This window comes from Amaranthus tricolor, chromosome 2 (assembly GCF_026212465.1).
Source record: "Amaranthus tricolor cultivar Red isolate AtriRed21 chromosome 2, ASM2621246v1, whole genome shotgun sequence".
Taxonomy (NCBI): domain Eukaryota; kingdom Viridiplantae; phylum Streptophyta; class Magnoliopsida; order Caryophyllales; family Amaranthaceae; genus Amaranthus; species Amaranthus tricolor.
The window spans coordinates 1,932,959-1,954,088 of record NC_080048.1 but is presented as its reverse complement, the minus strand read 5'-3'; the positions used below and the strand labels follow the sequence as shown (position 1 = coordinate 1,954,088).

General features: G+C 35.2%; 1 protein-coding gene and 1 long non-coding RNA gene across 3 annotated transcripts; both read right to left on the bottom strand.

The window, feature by feature from the left end:
• On the bottom strand, positions 1-11,331 carry LOC130805945 (uncharacterized). 2 transcript variants are annotated; one of them, XR_009040244.1, is made up of 8 exons: positions 10,761-11,331; positions 10,631-10,662; positions 8,720-8,817; positions 8,015-8,097; positions 6,613-6,690; positions 6,442-6,540; positions 5,270-5,590; positions 1-355 (listed from the first exon to the last, which is right to left on the bottom strand). XR_009040244.1 is itself a non-coding variant. In XM_057670800.1 (7 exons), the coding sequence occupies exons 1-7, from the start codon at positions 10,848-10,850 to the stop codon at positions 5,330-5,332; spliced, it is 741 nt and encodes a 246-aa protein (XP_057526783.1). In that variant the 5' UTR covers positions 10,851-11,328; the 3' UTR covers positions 5,120-5,329. The 2 variants fall into 2 exon arrangements, 1 of the variants encoding a protein (XP_057526783.1); XM_057670800.1 differs by lacking the exon at positions 1-355 and having other exon boundaries at positions 5,120-5,590; positions 10,761-11,328.
• Positions 11,332-17,644: 6,313 nt separating this feature from the next.
• On the bottom strand, positions 17,645-20,628 carry LOC130807029 (uncharacterized). Its single transcript, XR_009040436.1, has 3 exons — positions 20,182-20,628; positions 19,160-19,232; positions 17,645-18,739 (listed from the first exon to the last, which is right to left on the bottom strand). It is a non-coding gene; the product is annotated as an uncharacterized LOC130807029 (long non-coding RNA).
• Positions 20,629-21,130: the final 502 nt, after the last annotated feature.

Below are 21,130 nucleotides of genomic sequence, written 5' to 3'. Positions count from 1 at the left end.
TAGCTTTGATTATTTTATTAAAAATCGATTTAATATTAAATTGTGTATATACAACATAAGAGTAACACAAAATAATAACCACATTGATTCAATGCTCTCATATAATACTAAACCGTCAATAGCCACGGTTATCAATAGCAAATTCAAGTGCAATATTTTCATTTTTGATGCACTTAAAAATATGCACTTACTTGGTCAATAGAACTGACAGAAGGAGCTTCTGAATTATGCTGATGCAGAAACAAATGGAAGTTTATTTAGGGGAAAAAGTTGTGCATCTCTTTGCAGGTTGAAGATTGTCTATCCCAAATACTTTCATCATTTAATGTAATTCACTTCAGTTTAATAGCTGTATCTGTATGTACCAGACTATCAGTCAATTTTGCAGGATCATAAATCATAGCCCGAGTTTTCGACTGTTCATTGTCAATTCCGTACAGTTCATTCACATTTATTTTTACTCCCACAAGAGAAACTTCCCAAATCTTAAACGTTCAAATAAATTTTACAATAAGAAAATTGAGGGAGAGTATTAGCTATGCAACTGCACAACTCAATCCACCGCATAAATTATTTTTTATTTCATAAAATAATTTAATATCAAGTAGAGGAGTTTAAAACAGATCCAATAGTTACCCAACTTGTAACTGAAACCAACTTTAATCTGACTTCAAAAATGAATTTAAAATCATACAAAAACCAACGTGAACACAAGTGTAAGCACCTAACCCGAAATCAACCAAATCACCCGAATGAACACCTCAACTACCTAGGGTCAACAGGAAACAAATAAGACTCGTATCCGATCTATATGAATCTTGCCTGGTTGGAAAGCACTTAATAATATTCGAGTGAAGAAATTTTATTACTTGCCTAAAAGCTCAAACTCGAGCATACCAAAAGTGTGTCATGAACTCATGAAAACGACTGTGTAACACAAAACCCATATAGAGGTGTAAAAAGTAACTGGAAAAATGAATAAGATCCAAATAACCGAGAACCAGCCTAGCCAAGACATATAAATGATACACCCTCGAAAGCATTCTATGAGCAGATTCACTGGGTACGATGATGATGATTACCCTCAAATGAACTAATTTCACAGGTTAAAACACCTGAGCAAAGAAAAACACTTGCAAGCTAAAAAGATTAGCAGTATAAAGTATAAACAACTCTAACAGGGAAGAAAAAAAGAATAAAAACAAAGAAGATACCGCATTGTCTTAGAATGAATGCAGATTAGCAGTATAAACAAGAATTTGAATGCAAAAACCAGTCACAAACAAGAGAAGGATCGTGGGCAACTAAGAAACAAAAAGGACTTTCACATTCAATCCTCAGTGAAGAAAAGGTTTTTCTGCACTCCTGTGACTTTCAGCTGATGGTGGACCATTTCGTGTCAGCAAAATATAAGCTGCCAAAAATGAATGTGATTGAAACCGTTATTAGGTGCAACAAATATGTACCAGCATTTGCACTAAATCGTGGCTGAACTTCCACTCTGGAGTCTGGATAGTTTTAGTACAGGGGGTTGGGTTAGTTGGGTAGATTGGGTAGTTGAGTTTCCCTCTAGAGTCTAGATCGTTCTAACAATTTGGCTTTTCTTTCATTTATGAATGAGACTGTGATGGGCTGTCATTGGCAATTAAATCTCTCGAAGTGGCAAGAAACAACACAAAAAAATTCACCTAATCCAAGTTGCATCATCATTAGTTCCTCTTGTTCAAAGCTTATGCAAGATTTCAAATGGCTACGTAAATCAATCTCATGTTCATTTCCCTCATGCTGAACAAGCCACACAAGAAACAAAAGAACCAAGGATTTATAATGCATTCTCGACATTTCAGCGCTTCAATAACATTCTGGCTATCACTCGTGGTTGTATACCTCTAACGTACCAAAAAAATCATCATGGCAATGAAACTCTTCTTTCCTATTGTAATTGAGCCATCTTCAGGCATCTACATAGTCAATAACAATCTTCAAGAGAATGTAGTGAATAGATGAATACCTACATTATCAAACTCGCGTGATTTCTCCCAAGATTTGACAAGCTTGTGAATACTCACCTAAGTACAACATAAGTGTTTCAAAATCATAGAACCTTCAACTTTCCTTTGCCTGGCTAAATACACACATCCGAATAAGGGTAGAGGATCTATTCCTGCACTTCATTCCTCATTTCCTATTTCTTAATACGAGTAATCACAGTTTCTCCCATTTTCCCCGCTTGTTAAAAATATCATAAATCTATCCTCAAAAAACAAGAAATGACGTGAATGTAGCTTAATTACAATCAATCGTATGCACAGATTTGACAAAAAATAACATAACTTTCTAATGAAATACACAAGCAGGAGTAGTGCGAGGAAGTTATAGAGTGCCTATGGGTATTAGTTTTAGTGCAAAAGTCAATATCTAATCTGGACAATGTACAAATATGGCACTTAAGAAATCCAGGAACTATTAAAGAGATTACGATAACCAGAATACAAAAACCATCATTATTGTGTAAGAAATGAACATAAGAAATAGAGGGCAGACTATAACCAGCTCAAAATACAATTTGCTCGTCTCATTAGTCATTATTCATTACGTTCTAAGCATATAGTCCTGAAGACAAACCTACAATGAGGCCTAAACTCTGAGAATCATCATGTGACAATAACGTCAGAAAATTAGGTATCAGTACCACTCAGTACCACTCAGGACCATATTGTTAAATGCCTAAATCTCTCTCAACTATTTCAAGGACTAAAAGATTTTGATCAAGCTGGCTAAAGGTTACAGATTACAAACAGAAACATATCACATGTACCAATAAGTAGATTAGAAATGTAAGAGAAGCCAAAAGGTATAACTAAAAAAGCTAATGCATACAACATCCAAACTAGGTCAAGGACCATTGCTATACCTTGGTGCTACACTAAGAAGTCATAAGCACTAGGTGTCAGATTATTTGGGAAAACAATTTTCTTGAACCAAAATCAGACTTTATTCTCTCGTGATATCCCCTAGGCCGGCGAGGGACACCGTTTACACGAAAGAGACAAGAGACTAGTAGAGAAGAGAAAGACAAACATACATATGACAACTCTAATTAAAATAACACAAGTGTTCAACAATCTACCTCTTAGTCTATTGCACTTTCTTTGGATTGAGGAAATTGAAGGAAATGAAGGGGAGGAATTCATAGGTATATTATTTCTTTTGTTTGGATTACCAAATTTAGGAGGGGATAGATTTGAAAAAAAGAGATTTAAAGGGATTAAGTTCCTTAATCTTATTAATCAAATCTCTCCAATTGTGGAAAGATTTGGTAGGAGAATGCTATTTCTCTCCCTCTCTCTTCCTTTCCATCCTAAACAAACAAGGGAGAATTTCCCTATTATTACCTCCCCTTCCTTTCCCTTCCCTCCCTCCTTTCCTTTCTCCCCTCATAAATTGTTATCCAATGAAAGTGTTACTCTTCAATGCCAATTTTCCCAATACCGTTCAACGAATCTCAGTTTCCATTCAGTTTAAGCGTGCAATAATCCCATAATAGCAATATAAAGCAACACTTGTATGTTGTTGTAACAGAGGTAAATTCCATCCATTACCAGCTACACACCATAAAACGCCAGCTCACATAGACCAATGAGTCTAAGCAGTGTGGGAGGATCTTAGGGATATAGGTCTTTCTCCTTCTGCTTAAACCACCCTCTTTTGTGTTTTGTTCTTCACCATGACATCAATTCATGAAGAAGCTAGAATTACTCGGAAAGGAAAGGGATCTAGCTTTTGAAAGCATCTATTCTCTTTGTAGAGGAAGAGGACCATTAAGAATTGGCCCTTTTGCATGATCGAGAACGAATAAGAAGTTTGCTACTCAAGGCCACTAAACTCCTCCCTCACGACATTGATGAGTGCTGCGTTTTGAATGGGTTTGGGGTATCCCCAACTCCATAGGTCCTTGTCCAATCTTTTAATGAGAATAAAGGTCCTTACACGGGCTTCCAATCTCTAATCTTAGACTTGCTTGCTCTACAAGCTAAAAATGACCATAGACCACACATCCAATGAGGATGTAAAAACGGCAGGCTATACTGTTCTTACAGCTCTAGATGCACCACCGAACCCCAAGCCTTTGTGGCACATTCTTGAATTGTAGGCTACTTGAGCTTCACAAAGAATAAAGATTCTTCAAACCATTAAAGTGTATCCCAACAAGTATCAACACAACAGACCATAGTACAAAATATTGCCTGCACCACCGTATCACAACAATGTTGTTAAGGTTTTTGAACTTCGTGACCGACCTATAAGCCGAGATCACCACAAAACCATCCAAATTGACCGCGACCGTCACTGCGCCCGCACCCAAATCTGAAATTTTGCACTATGGATTGGCCTCTTTAATTAGCTCATGGAGGTTTATATTAATGCCCTAAAATGAGAATAAAACCCTAAAAGAGGCTCACTTAAATTACCCTAATATGCAAGCAATTTTCAAGAATTGAACTAGTGAATCAACGGTCGACTTTCAAGTTCTATTTGACAGCCTTCTTGGTATTCATGCCCATGGGTGAGTCACAAATGTGGCCATGCTAGATTAGAATGTGGCATATCCTTGATTTATACGTCTCAAAATATGCCCATCATAAGACATACAGCCCGTAATTCTAGAGGACTAAAAACAAACGCAAGCCATTGCCATCATCGATAGACGTAAACCCGTAGCTCCTATGTCAGTGATCTATCCCAGATACACCCAGAGAACTGTAGACATGTCAAGTCCATAGACACTGGCACACTGCACACTGCACACTGCACACCGTATCCATGGCTTGGCCAAGAAAAAGTCAAAATCTTCAACCTTAAAGGACGCAACACTAGGGTTTTATTCGTCAAAATCTAGCATCCAAAATTTTCTTCCTGGTAACTTTCTTTGTACAAAGATAGAAAGAAGGAAAGGGGTTGAGAGAGCACCAAAGCCTACGAGAAACCATAAAAAATAGGGGGAAAAAAGAGATGTCTGGATCAATTTTAAATATAAAGTTAAATCCATCTTAAGGTAAGTGTGACAAGCAGAAAGGCACAGTCACTAATGAATAACTACAGTCAACAGCCAATGGTATACTTATAAGAATACATTTTTATTTAAATGGAAGTAATGATAGTAATGACAAAGTCTAGAATCAAACATAAAAATAAGCCAATCACTATTCACAATGTAGATATAATAGAATCTATAACAGGATGAAAATAACCTAGCATTTGAAAGTACCTTTTGAAGAATGTGCAGAAATGTTTTCATCACAAAACTTGACATAAAAGCTAAGTCCTCTCAACTTCCAGTATCCACATCAAATCCAGCACCAGTCCAGCCAGGTGTAGAACCTCTCCCTTTTGACAATATTCCAATTCCCCTTCCTCTACCATGGTAAAGGGTTTTCTTCTTTCCTCTTCCTGCTCCATCAGTACTTGGTGGCTGATTATGAACTTTAGTTGGTGAGTCTTCAGCATTTGCTGGACTGGGAGAATTTGAAGTTACTCCATTTACTTCTGGCGTCATAGAGGCAGGTGATGCACTAATTGGCATGCTGTGCTGCAAAATTCCATTATGATATCAAATAAAAAATCAGCTGTAGGATCCATAGAGTATCAATCGTTCATCATATCATGAAGAAATTTCATAGCTAATAAATCCAAATTCAATGGATATAATTACTAAAATTATTCTTGCCATTAGTTTTTCTCTTGTTCTTCCTATTGCTTCATAATTCAGTCTCTCCTTCAAGGGTTTCATTTAGAAAGAAGTAAAGAACTTTAAATTAAACGCAATAGATTTAATTACTAAATCTATTCTTGCCATTATTTTTCTCTTATTGTTCCTACTACCTACTGCTTTTTATTCACTCTCTCCTCCAAGGGTGCCCTTCAAAAAGAAATCAAATACTCAGACCCCAATCTAACAAAGAACTCACTCAATCATTGTGATGATAACGTCCATTTTCGTTACCATTACATACAACTGCATTGTATATACATTCAGGAAATGTAGCTAAGTCCGATAAAACTTCAGGATATCAGATGAGAAATACATAGAGGTTTTATGGGACAATTGAATCATACAATGCTCAGTTTCTCACCGCTCTCTAATTCTTTTTCAGTTCCCCATCCAACCCCCCCCCCCCCCCTAACTCCTTCCAATGCGATGGGGATTTAAATTCCAGACTGTGCAATGCAATTATTGGAGTATCGGAAAATCTCCTTGACTTCTCTATTTTGCTTGTGTGAACAGGGAATAAAGGACCATAGAATTGCTCATAATGTCCTCAAAAGAGTATAGAACTTAATGCTGCATAAAAAGATTGAACAGTGCCAAGCATAATATGTGAAATTCTAAACCAGAAGAGATAATTACACCAAAGAGTATACATTATGGAAACAACTTACCGGCATGATTGAAGTTGATACTCTTCCTGGATTCAAAGCTTCAAGTCGCCTTTTTAACTCCTCAAGTCTTGCATACTGGGAGTTATTGCTTTCTTGGACCTAGTATACATAGAGGTGTCAGGAAATATGACAAATATCCACGTAGTCAAGCACATGAAAAGTGAAGTATACCAATTGATTCAAGTCCTCACATAGCTTCTGTTTAACTTCTTCCTCATCTTGTACAACTTTTAAAGCAACTTCCCACATCTGAAATTTATATGACAGTTAATAAGATGCCATTTCTACAACCGAACTCTATTTATCAAATTAATCCATCAGCAATCATTCTGCATTCATAAAAACAGATTATAATTGTAAAGGTGTTAAAAACATGATGCATTTGATATACACATCCAGTAATAAAATACTAGACAGCAGCAATCCAGTATTGAACCCCGTGCAGTGAGCATTATGTATTAAAGAATCTGAAGTACAAATCAAATCTTGATACTAACCAAAATAACCTACCAGAGTTATACACAGAAGAATAAGACGGATCACAAACAAGAAAGCAGAAACTCTCACCAAAGAAAGGTTGCAAAGACTCTACCCATCCATTACTTTCAATCAAAGGGTATCTCTTTCATGTATTTTAGGCTTTGAGCAAGGCCAAATACAGCAATAACATATCCATATTGATCCCATAGAGGAATGGGTACCTTGTCTGCGTAAATCCACTGGTATGCAGCCTTCTTCTTATAATAATAGAAGCATAGACTACTTATTCTGATTCTTGTGGGGTCTACCCCTTCTTATATAGACCACTTACAAGGTATTCCAGAAAACAAAAAATGCTAAATTCTGAATTCAAGTCAAGTCCTCCGTAGTCCATTGTCCTAGACCAAAGTCTCCTTAGAGTTAAGATAAATGTCTTCAATGATTAATGCAGCAATACTAGCCCCAAAACAGCAGCCTAGCCCTCTGATTCTCATGAACTGCTCGGGAAATGTTGTTACCACATTATGAATAGATTCATAATGGACTAGGCAAGTTCCACGTAATTCTTGTTGCTTTAGTCTAAATTGAAGTGCCCAACTCTCAAAAGAAACAATTAAAAAAGTTGAAATAAACTTTTAATTCTCAATAAGGCACTTGGTCGCTTCAGATTAGACTATAAAAAACCTTGTAGAACTTTTAGAAACTCACTGAGCCCAAGTGGATCAAAATTTTCTTCTCATAGTCAAATCCATGAAACATATCCTACTGGACAAGATTTCAAAAAATGAGAATGGAACATTTTGAGATTGATCATAGATAATGTCTTAAAAGAGATACATAATTTCGCATATGAAGCAATATGTCCTCATATCCAAACTCCAAATTGTAACATGTAGTGAGGGATAAAAGGATGCTACAAATTTTTGCACATATAACAAATGAATACCCTCTTCCACCATATAACGGGAATAACAATCTAGCACTCCAAGCATAGACCCTTAACAGACTCGAAATAACATGAATATAGCAGGGTCGATATGAGAATGATCACAAGAAAAAATCGTGCCATCTCAAGTATAGACCAAGGAAATACCTTTTTTGCTTGTTCTTCCTTGACCTTAGCTGCTTGAATTTTGTCATTTTGGATCTCAATTTTTTTTCTTAGATGTTCAAATGCTGGAAAACAAAACGTCACCAAATAAGTACTTCAAAGAATTACTATTTGCAAGAAACTTAGATATTCATATGTACTCCCCCCATATATAGAAAATTTTATCTCTATTTCTTTCTTCCTTTGTTCCAATGACTAACCTTTTCTATCTATATCCTTTTCCATGCTACGTCATTGCTACTTTGCTAGAGTAAAAGGGTATAACATTTTGGAACAGGAGAGCATATAAAGTGACTCGCTAAACCATATGCGCTTCTTTGCTATGTGAAGCATCAGATAGTGAAACCCTTCTTTATTATTACAGAATTTGGTTGTGTGCATTTGATCTCTCTACCTTGCCAAGATAAAAGTCATTTAGTGGCAAAAGGGTGTAATTAATTCTTAAAACAAAGAATCATGGGCCTAATGGTTAAACGTTTTCCCTTTCACTCTTGTGACAAAGATTCGATTTTCACTACCTACAGAAATGATTCATTCCCCTTCCCCTTGCCAGTAGAGATTTTTCAGTGTTACCCCCAACAAAAAAAATTCTTAAAACATTCCTCTTTATGAAACACTAAAAGAGGAGGAAGCCAACTCAACAAAAATATTGATGTCAATATACAAATATAATGATAGAAAACTAACCGGCATTTTTTGAACCAGCAGTGAGTTTTAACTCCAAATTTAGGTTAGCAAACTCACGCTCAACATCACGAATTTTTGAATAATTTTCCTCTATATATCTGAAGAATACAGCAACAACAAATTCATTAAGTTCAATAAGAACACATTCACTCATTAACGTGCATCAGTTATTAAGAAGTACTAACAGCAGCAGCAAAAGATAATCGAGATAGTTCATTGCTGACTCTAGCAAGGGGGTCTGTTAATTACTTTTACTTGCCAGTTTGTCATATTGTAATATGTTGTTATAAAGTCTAGAAACTGAGAAATTTGATCAGGTAGCTTACTGTTTTCTCGTTCAGTTTCAGTTAAATATATTACCAAATTACTTTTTCATTTCATTTTTGCACAGTAATTACACAAAAAATATGACTCCTGCATTGAGCAGAAATCAAGAAAATTGATTTGAAAAAACTCTGTTGCTTTCTCTTCAACAATAACACAACAACAAAGTATTGTGACAAAGATTGATGCAATTTTCTCATTATGCCAGGCCTAGATGCAATGACGATTAATGGAGAATTATCCTAATAGGGCTTTTTCAAACGCAAAGATTCAAAATATATGAATCAATTACCATAACTTCTCATGTAAAAATGGGGACGAAGACTATTACTCCTTCAAATAGAAAAGTTCCTTCAAGGCACTTGCATTCCACCAAGATCTCTAGATTTAGTACCAACAACCACATAGGCCGTCAAGCTACTTGCATTCCACCACAATCTCCAAATAATGTGCATCTCAATAAGGTAAATGACATCAAATTTGAGCAAAAATCTTTAATCCCAAAAGATGGGAATAGAAATGCATCAACTTACGAGGTCTTCTATGGAAAGCAAAAATGAAAACTAATGCTTACTTAAGCACACCAAAATTATGTTTTCTAAGTCTAACTTCCAGTTTGACTACAGAGCAAAGTATATTTTGATTTGTGAGTGTAATGAATCTAACAAAGTAGCAAAAGCTAGGAGCTAGCTAAAATCGTCTTAAATATTGTGGCTTTGTGGGTTTAGCAATGAACTCAATATGTATGCAAGTAAAAAGATGAAATTCCATGAAAATAACAAACAAGAAAAAACAAATTTTAATGAGATTTGCCAATGCATATCTCTTCTTAGGCTAGTGTTTTGTATCATGTATTTAAATGAATTGTGGAGCTACAAGCTCAATCAAGATACAACACTGAAACTTTGAAAATAATAACCAAGAACACCAAATTTAATGAGATTCACCAATGAACTAGACATTGGACAACAAAATGCATGCTTCATCAAACTCCATGCTCAATACACCAAATAAGTCATGTACTAACTTGACCGTGAAAAAGTACATGCCCAAGTAAACTTAGCAAATGACTTAATCCAAAATACTTTTCTCCATACAAGCATGGGAAACGGAAATCTCCCATGGTCATTATTCCAAACAATGAGTCAAAGACTTTGACTCAAGTCACATTTCGGACAATGACAAAGATATATACAAATTTCTCCTAATGTCACCAGGTCTATATGCAATGATAATTAATGGTGAACAATGATCTAATAGACTCTTTCGAAGACAAAGATTTGAGATATATAAACCAACTCATTATAAGTGTAGCACATAATTCACTGGCTAATTTGCTTTTAGAATTCACAGTTTACTCAAAATGGCCCAGAAAATGACCAAAATCCATCATAATTCGCTTTGCTCAATTTCAATTCCCTTTACGGTTAGCAAACCATGTGACATTACTAAATTTAAAGCCTTCAATTTTCACTCACAAAATTATAAATCATTTCACTCAAAATTGTAATGCAAACAACGATATCTCAAATTATATCAATTCGAAACAGAAAACAATTAAAATGAGTAAAATAATTCAGAACTTACTTCTTAAGTTGAAGCTTTTCTTGCTCAATAACCTATAACCAACACAAAAACCTACCATTAGAAACTGATTGTTTAAAATAGAAACACTTAACTGATACTTCTATAATTTATGAGAAAATGAGAGAGAAACCTTTTCAGTGTAGGCGATAACAGGAGCTTCACGAACAAGTCCATCAGGGCCAATTTCCGGCATTAAAGACGGATTTACATTGTTCGCCATTGATCTTGTAATTGTTCCTTGATCTTCTCTCTTAGGAAATGGAAGTGGATCTGGAGTTGAATTTGTAAAGGAGAGTTATCAATTACGAGGAGTGAGCGGAGAAATGTTAGGTCAGAAGCTTTATGAAATGAAATGAAATGAAAATAAAAAGGTTAGTAGCACTAGATTAGTGATGCAGCAAGTATATTGATTATGGGAAATTGGGAATGTGGAATTAGTCTTCATGTGGAGAAACCATCAACTGTGGAGATTGTGATCTTCCATGGACTATAATTACTATACGCTTCCTTTTACTCCACCTTTTTAGGCTAAACTCAAATATGAAATTGGATTTTTGTAAAAATGAAATACTTAAAATTTTTTTGTCTAAAACTATTTAAGGAAATTACTTTTTGTTAAAGACTATTGGGTTAACAATAGTTATCTAAATTTCTCGTAAATATAGCACATATAAATCATGTGTAATTTACCTAAGAAATAAATGGTAGTTTTTAACAAAAAAAATAACTTAATCTACATAATTTTTAGAAAAAAAAAATTCTTTGCGGAAAGAGAAGGAGAAGGCCCAAAATAGAGTTCATTCACAAAGAAGAACACTTATTATTGAACACTTATTAAAGTAGCCAACAGAGTATAAGAAAAACAAGAGAATAAAATAGAGGTTTTGAAGCTCTAAGTTGCCTAAAGTTCTCAAAATCATAGCCAAAGAAAGTGAGAATGTAGTTGGGTCAAATTCTTTATGATTGAACTCTAGGCTAGATACTTGTGCAATCAACGTTTTATGATCTAACCTATATTGGCCCTCCTGTTTAGTTAATTTTTTTAAGGTAAACTAAAAGGGCCTTAATTTGGTTGATATATATCACCTACACGAATGATTTTCTAGCTATCTACCTTCCAGAGAATCTCTATACGACCTATGAAAAAATTGAGGGAAATTTCACGTAGTAACTCTAAGGTTTTAGATTTTTCACGTGGTAACCAAAACTTTTAAAAAATCCATGCAATAACTCTGAGGTTTACCAAATTATTTTACTGTGACCTTTTTGCACATAAAACGTTAGCAAACATTAATTTCGAAGCTTTAAGGCTGCTATACGCCTATTTATGCGACTCACCATTTCAAATGCCATCAGTTTCAACTTTTTTCCCCAAAACATAAACCCTATGTAACACCCTGAGATTTTAATGACGTAATTATTTAATATTTTAATAGTTTTTAAAGATTTTACAATTATTATTTAATTATTTCCGAATTAGTTTTAATAAATTTCTTTCATATACGGATTTAAATGTCGACTTATATATATATTAAAAATATAGTTACGACTTCTCCAATAAAGAGGTTTGAATCGAAATGATTATTTATTAAAATGTGTGAGCCCTCGAAGGTGAGTCTCTTAGTTGGGTCTCGTAAGAAAACAAATCGAGATGAAAAATAAATAAATAAATATATAATAATAATAATAATAATAATAATCATAATAATAGAAATAACGAGTATAAAAACGTTGAAACCCTAAACACTCAAGAGGGAGCCGTCACTTCTTTCCTTCTTCTCCTCCTTCTTTCTCTTCTTCTTCCTTCCTCCCTCACTCCCGCATTTTCCCCCTTCCCGCACAGCAGCCCGGCAGCCACGAGGACACCAGCAACCCCTTTTCTCCCCTGCGCCACCAGTGAACGACCAGCAGCAGCCCGCCTTCTCCTTCCCGCAAGCAGCAGCAGCAAGGCTGCGTTCTCCTCTGACCAGCAGCTGCGTTTTCTTCTCGCCACCGCAGCACACTCCCTCCTCCCTCGCTGTGGCTGGCCGGCAGCAGACCCACGAACAACCGCCAATTGCTGTTCGATTTAAGGCCCTCTCCAGCCCTTCTTGGCTTTCGTGCACCACCACCACGACCTTCATCCTCCTCTTCACCATTCTTACTAGTTTTAATCTTTGTAAGCATCTCACTTTCCAATTGATTAATTTACTAATTTTAATTAGAATCTACCATGTTCATGAGTTGTGTGTTGATTGTGTATTGTATTAGTCTCATTGAATTCTAGTATGGGTAGTAGTTAAAAGAATTGTCATTGAAATGAAATGATTAGGGTTTTATTTAGAGATGTGATTACTAGTAGTGTGTGTGTGTGTTTGTATGCTACTTTGGTGATGTGATGATTTATTCAATAATCTTATAAGTAGTTGAGACTTTGTTGATTATCGTGGTGGCAATTAGTAATGTTTTGATTACAATTGACTATAGAAATGGTTTTGGTTGTTAATTGGAAGTAGGAGTTGCTAATTGTTATTGATTTAATTGTAGAGAATTACTACTACCTTATTAGGTTGTTATTGATGTTGTAAATACGTAATTTCAATAAGTCATGAGCATAGTGTCTAACTTATTGTTGAGAGTTGCTAAAGTTACTAGTTATGATGTCGTGATTGTAGTTCTTCCTAACCTTGAAGAATATAATGGATGATATTGCGATGTGATAAACTTAAGATTCGTCATTGTCGTCATATTAGCACTACATGAACATCGCAAGATTTAAGTGTGAATTGATATGTTATCCTAAAGTAACGTGGATCGCTATAACTCAAGTTGATTAATGTAAAGAAACTATTCACACATACTTCTACTTTAAATTGATGGAAAGACTTATGTTGTATTGAGTTAATAATTTTTGACTTGTATTGAATGGGTTGTGTGCGTGCTAGAGTAATCGGAAACTCATGTTGAATGGGTGATAGCGGTTAAATTGGTATTTAGTTTGGTATGTCAAAGTAGTTAAGGGAACTTAATAGTTCTACTCATAACTTATATAGGTGCCTATTACGTAAGAGGAAAGTAGAGCCTTAGTTGGGTGATTTTGTGACTTTTGATCGTGCGGTGACACTTACAGGTACGTACACGCAGTAACTAACCCTTATACGCAATTTGCTTTAAGACATTATTGTTTATTGTGATAATATACATTGCATTGAAACTATGAGATACTATTGAGTACACTTTACATGAAGAGTTATCGACTATGAAATCCTTGCGCTTAGAATAGTTTAGAGAATGAGAGTTAATAGAGGGCGAGAACTACCCCTTATTTATTTAAGAATTAGATTATGCCTAATTGGAGTTAGAATGACTCCTTTATAGGTGAATTTCATATTCTATTGAGCGGCTCAGTGGGTTTTAGCGCGCTGCTATCCCAGGGCGCTCATTAATAGTTGAGAGTGGAAGTTATTCCCATCTGATAAGGTACTATATTATGATTAGCTGGCGTGACTTAACTGGATATGTCCGGTTGTTTTATTAGTCCCCTAGGTGAGGTTCGACGGGACCACCGTAAGGGGGGTATGAGCATGCTTGGGTCATTGGGCGCCGGGAGGCCGATAACGCCTCTTGACCAAGGTGTTACCATGCGGGCCTTGCAAACCCCAATATGGTGGCCTCTTCACTGGTTTAGTACCCCAGTGTGTTAGGTTTAGCCCGAAGGTAGGACCCGAGAGGGTCAGCTGGAGGGGGCATGAGCTCATACTTTGCCATTGGGCGCCGGGAGGCCGATAACGCCCTTTGGAGTGTCACTATGCCAGGAAGTAGAGAAAAGATCCACTGATAGAAAACTATTCAGTGATAGAAAGTTTATTCATTGATCGAAAGTTATGTAATGATAGAAGGTTCATTCTTTGGTAGAATATTTACTCATTGATAGAACGTATACTTATTATTGATAGAATAGTTTATGCTAGTGAGAAGTGTGCCTAAGTTAAGTTACTTCAAGGGTATTACGAACTATGATCACGCTTACCTTAAGATAGACAAGCTCTATAAGGGTATGAGTTAGGTATTCTGTTAATGCCTAGGTCGAGTTAATCTATGCGTGTTTTGCAAGAGTTTATGTTTGAAGAGAGGAACGTGAAGACCTGCATTCTACCCGAGAGCACATGGTTCGGGTTGGAAAGCACGTAATGAAATTAAGAAGTATAAGTGGCCGATAAACGGTTACTATCCGTGCTTGCGTTTTATGAAATCATCTTATTTGTTTTATGATATAATGCTATCTAGTAGTTGGCCTTATTCTATTTGATGTTAGTTACTGACGTGTATGTGTTTGTGTTTATGTTTGTTTGTTGACTTTCTATGATTGTCCTGCTATGACACATTGGCCCTTGGTCTAATGTCGAGCAGCAGGGGGATCATAGACCAGCGTAGCAGGTACTGGAGCTTCTTATGCATTGCATTGCATTTGGGGAAAGTGATGAGGGCGAAGCATAACTTGTGTCATTACCCTATCTTTCGATTTTGTATCTCTTGTTATCTTTTGTAAATTTCGGTTGTATATGTTTTGTTATGAGGCCTTGTGTCCTCCCACGTGTATTTGTATTTCCGCTGCGTAGTTTATAACTCTGTATGGTTTTGAGTAGTTAAGTCTTTTTAAAAAACGCAAACGTCGACACTGGAACCACGATCCATGTTTGGCATGTTGATTTGAGAAGCCGGCGACGAATCATTCCGCCGTGATATAGTTTTGATAAGCCGTTAGTGCCTTTACTTTATTAGCTTCTTAATTAACTTTTGTTTTTCTACAAAGGCGCACAGTTTTAAGGCAGATGCTGCCAAAATTTCCACTCACCTTTTAAAAGTTAATAATTAAAGTTTATCTAAATTCTTTTCCTTTTTCTTTTATGTAACACCCGAATTTCCTCCCGTCCTTTACGGTTTTGGTTTCGTTAAGGGGTCGGAAATTCTGAGGTGTTACACCCTAACTCTAAAATCTTTCATCAAAATCATATTTTTTTTCCTCCAAATCATATTTTTCCCCCCAAATCCAAAGATGATAGAGTAAGGGTTTATGTTCTGGGGAAAAAGGTTGAAACTGATGGAATTTAAAATGATGGAATTTAAAATGATGAGTCGCATAAATAGACGTAAAGCAGCTTTATAGCTTCGAAATTAACGTTTGCTAACGTTTTATTTGCTAAAAGGTCACGGTGAAACAATTTGGTAAACCTCAAGGTTACCGCGTGAATTTTTTAAAAGTTTTTGTTACCACGTAGAACACTCAAAACCTTAGAGTTAACACGTGAAATATTTCAAAAATTATTAATTGTTATTAAAATTGAATTTGATTTGTTGATACATCACAATTAAGAAAATTACGATAATTGTAGATGATATTGATCTTTTGTAACCTTTTGTTATATTATTGTTTGATATAATTTACTTAAGGATTTTTTTGTTATAAAAGAAAATTTGATATTATTTTTTGTAAAAAGTGAATCTTCTTTTATCAATAGATTAACTTTTATTATATAAACTTATATCAAGACCAAAAAATCTCCTATGAAAGACATCACTATCTAATCTCTCAAGTTATTAATACGTAGTTATTCGTACCTCATAGAGTCATAGTTCACTTTGTAACAATGTCTTCCAACTTATGATTTTGATGACATCAAGGGTGATAAGTTCTCTGAAAATGTATGACGTTTCTTCTTTTCTTAGAAAAATAAGTAGAGTTAGGCTAAAAATAGTCTCACAGATTTAAGGAAATTAAATAGTTGATAGTTATAATTATAATTATAGTCATAGTTATAATCATAATCATCAATCTAATATTTCTCATAAATTGATATTTAAAAAAAAGAAAAATAGCGAATAAAAAAATAAGAAGAGTAAAAAAGTATGCTTGCACTGAGGATGCTATTGTTGATAATTATAAAAAATTGGATTTAGTGTTAACCATACACCTATTGTTAGGAGGTGGAGGGAAACATATTCTTATGTTGATGCGAAAGATATCATTAAGAGGGATATGGATACGATGGTCATCTTAGATGTACAATTAGTTCCTAATACTAGCAAGGGCGGAACCAAGATCTGTCAATGTTGTCGACTGATATCATGTAACTTATGTATAAAATTATATATAAATAGATGTTTATATATATATATATATATATATATATATATATATATATATATATATATAGGGGAGGGATCCAATGAGAAAAGTGTTAAAAATAAGAAGGGTAAGAAGGACTCTACACCCTTGATTTCACTAAAATAAAAATAACTATTGTTTATAACATAGAATTTTTTATATATATATATATATAACATAGAATCTTTTATATATATATATATATATATATATATATATATATATATATATATATATATATATATATATATATATATATATATATATTTTGTTTAAGTTGGTAGGATGTATGTGACAATATTTAACCCGAATTCAATTCCTTATAAGCATATTTTTTATAATAATATTATCGATACTATTTGATTTTATTCCAGATCTGCTATTGATAGTGAAGCCTTTTGCAGTCTCTTGACAATAGTGGGAATGGGAGGCTTCGGAAAAATGACTCTGACCCCAATTTCTGATTAATGATGATAAGATTTTGAAGGAGTTTCAAACCTTAAGGTTATCGGTTTGTGTATTTGATCAAGATGGGGTTGTTTTGTGTAAAAACAGTTTTATATAAAATTTTAGATATTAGCTCCTCAATGAATTGGTGCAAAAGCAATTTCAAGAGCAATTTAGAGGAAAACAAAAGTACCTTTTAGTTTTTGAACAAAATTTTAGGAGCGGAGATTAATCAATACAACCAAAACTCATAACATAAATTTTAAATTAAATTGAAGTTCGACGCTCTTTTATCACTTTAAAATCATCTTAATTTCATTGACAAAATATGTTTATGCTATTTGTTTCTGAAAGCGCAAGCCTCAAAGAGGTTCAACAAAGAAAAACAAATGAAAAATATAATGCAAAAATGAACACAAGTGTTTATAAGGTATCTTGAATACCTCCCCCTCAAATATAGTTTATTATAATGAATTCAACAATTACAAGTATAATAAACCTCCCTTATCTTGAGAACAATCTCTCAAGATCACAAATACTAAAGCAAAGTAAGAACACTCTCAAGTTTTTAACAATGCAATAGCCCTCTCAACAATATGTGTGTTTGTGGTGAATGTTACTATGAGTGATGAATCCTATTTATAGGCAAGATATTCATCACTCTTAGTATTCCCTCATAAATCACCATAAATATACATGTAACATCTCAATTAACATTCTAATTAACTATGACAATAAACATTACAATAAACAATAGAGTAATGCACCACATTATTGAATAGACACTACAAATTCTGACCAAAACAGAATCCAAAGTAGTCTGCTGAACTTCCGCTCGACCTGAGCCACTACCTCGCTCGGTCGAGCGTGCTTCCAGGAAAGCTACTCACTTGTTCTGGACTTCTTGCTCAACTGAGCCAACACCGCTCGACCGGTCGAGCCAGACATAGCTCGGTCGAGCGCCTGGTCGAGCCGCTCACAGTCTGTTTCTCTTCTTGTTGCTTTGATCAAACAACTCTTATCAACCGTTCCAAACCTTAAACCACCCATATTCGACACATCTTTATCGACCCCCTCTAAAGTACAAGACAAAGCATGTTCGATTAAATGTTTAAAGTTGACGTCGTTATTAAGATTATTGGCACTTGCTTTAACAGTTTCTCAACGTATATCTGTAACAATCCGACTCACCGTTGACTGGGTAAACAGGGTAATCACTGGGTTCATTTTCCAAGAAACTGAAATCACACTTCCAAAACTCAAGCAAAATGGGTCACAAGCTCTTCAACGTGACTAACTCAGCTAAATCCCAAAACCAACATCTAACTAATACACAAGATAATCATATAATTCTCTACAAGTCCGATATAACCAGCACAGCCAAAAAAAATATACATTTATCCAAAAACCTAATACAAAACTACAAATTCCTACGTGCTCAGCTCAATATACATCCTTGGAACGCTATTCAACACCGTTAACCCATCGTTCCCGACCGGTTCCGATCTGCGATCAAACTAAAAGATGGAAACAACAGGGAATCAGATTAAACTGAATGAGAAGTAACAATCCAAAACAATAAAACACAGCAATTCAAATTATAGGTTTAAAAGCAACATCAGTTCCCTAGATCTATGTGTGCACAGGGAGTCTAGTTTGAGAGGTGCCCCATAGCTCTAAGGCTATGTCGCTCTCGGGTGAAGCTAGTCAATATCTCAATGACAATTCGCTTCAAAAACAGGGAGCAGGGAACAATGTTCCTCAACTCCGTCAATGACCAGCTCGCAAGCCCAATCCATTGACCATATCATAATATCAGCATAAACATTCACAACAACATTTGTCTCAACAATTTTCAATTCAAAAGAGCTTTAGTAAAAAGTTTATTTTCAATAATGTAGTCTGATCAGACCCTTTAAGGGACTGCTACTACTCACCAGCAAGACGCTTCAAAGAGCCGTGATCGATTTGCAGCTATCAACTAGAAAGGTTACTCGATGACGTCGCCTCCTGAAGCATAACAAACATAACATCACAACAAAGTGTTCGATACTACAAACTAGGATCATATAGCTTATTGTATCTCCTCCTAAGACCGTATCTTAGTCATGGATTATATTCTAACATTTCTAATCATACAAGGATTGTGCAATCCAAGCTTAAACACTCTACATGTCCTCAAAATATTATAATCGCCCTCTAACTTGTTTACATATTTTGTAAAGATTACTCACCTTCAGCATTCTTTATAATTTTTAATTAAACTTAACGTGTACATTCAAAGCCAACCCTCAAAAATCCTCAAAGAATCTGATAATCCCTTCAAGAATATCAAACTATTCAACCACACAACCAATATTTATCCCACCATTAATGATTTCCACAAGAAGCTCCTAATTCAATCATGAATATCAAAATACTTGATATTTCACCAATACACCACATTTTTCAACAAAAACTCATATCTCAATATCTCAATGTCATGTATTCTATCTCTTCAAATTGAATTACTCAATAGCTTCTAGTTCCACTTTATAAATCTCGTATTAGTACCATTTCAAGACATATCATTACTAAAACAGACATAACTTTCTCATACAAACTCATTTTGAGCCGATTCAAGTGCCCACGCGACTGCGACTCGGAGCTCTACAAATTCTAAGAAGACACCAGAACCTAGAAAAAATCACAACTAACCCGAAAATGGCCAAAACAGAATGCTCAGTTTTTGAGCTGAAATTTCAATATCCAAATACTAAATTTTATACTAGAAACCAAATAACCCAAATAGCCAATTCTAATCAATCCTAAAAACAACTCAATTACTAATTGAATCTATATACTCATCTTAAATTCAAGTTGATACCCAAATTAAATCCATGACCCAAATTGAATCCACAAATACCAAACTACTTTAAAACATTCAATTAATACTTAAATAGAATAGTTTATGGGTTACCTCAATCACCATTGAAGGACCTTTCAACTTTCAATCTTGAACTTCAATTCACTAATTTTTCCCAAATCAAAAACCCTAACTTGATTCTTCAATAAACCAAAAATAAAGAGGTGAAGAAGTGGTGATTGAAGTGGCGGCAAAGGTGGTGCAGCAGCTTCGTTGACTGTGGAGGGAGGACAAGAACCGGCTGCTTGCTGGCGGCACCACAACTGGGTTCAAACGCAACTTGTGGTTGCTGTTAGTGGGGTGAAACCCGGCTGCTGCTGCTGGTGCTGCACGAGGGGAGCAGGAGTGGCTGGAGGTACGGTGGCTGCTCGAGGGGAGGCTCAACGTGGCTGCTAGAGATTGAGTGGGGGAGGGCTGGCTTCCCAGGGAGAAGAGGAAGAAGGAGAAAAGAGAGGGAGGGAAAAAGGTCGTGTCGTTTTGTTTGTAAGGGGCACGGGGTGTGTCGGTTATAAGGGAAAAGAATGGGTTCACTTTTAGCTTAGACTCGTTAAATTCTATTAAAGTCGTCTCATCGTAAAACAGTCTTATATAAGACATATTGTAAGGGTATAATAGGCGATTTACGAAATGAGTAAAATTTCGTAATTGGTTGTATGAATAAGGATTGCATTTAGGAATTTATTTTTCAATACTTTATTTAAATGGAAAATTTACCCAGATTATTCACGATTTTCCTACAATAATCCCAACTATCGATTAACCATGAATAATTCCAACTATTGACTCACTTAACCTGTGCTGTTGTTGCTCTTGTTTTTACCGGTGCAACAGGTAATTTTCTGGCATTTAGTCAATAGTTGGGATTATTGTAGGAAAATCGTAAATAGGTTGGATTATTCTGGGTAAATTTTCCATTTTTTAAAATATTTATCTTTTTTTTTATATTCAAAATGACTTGCTACAATAGGTAGCAGGTCATCCGGGTGTACCCAAGGCAAAGACC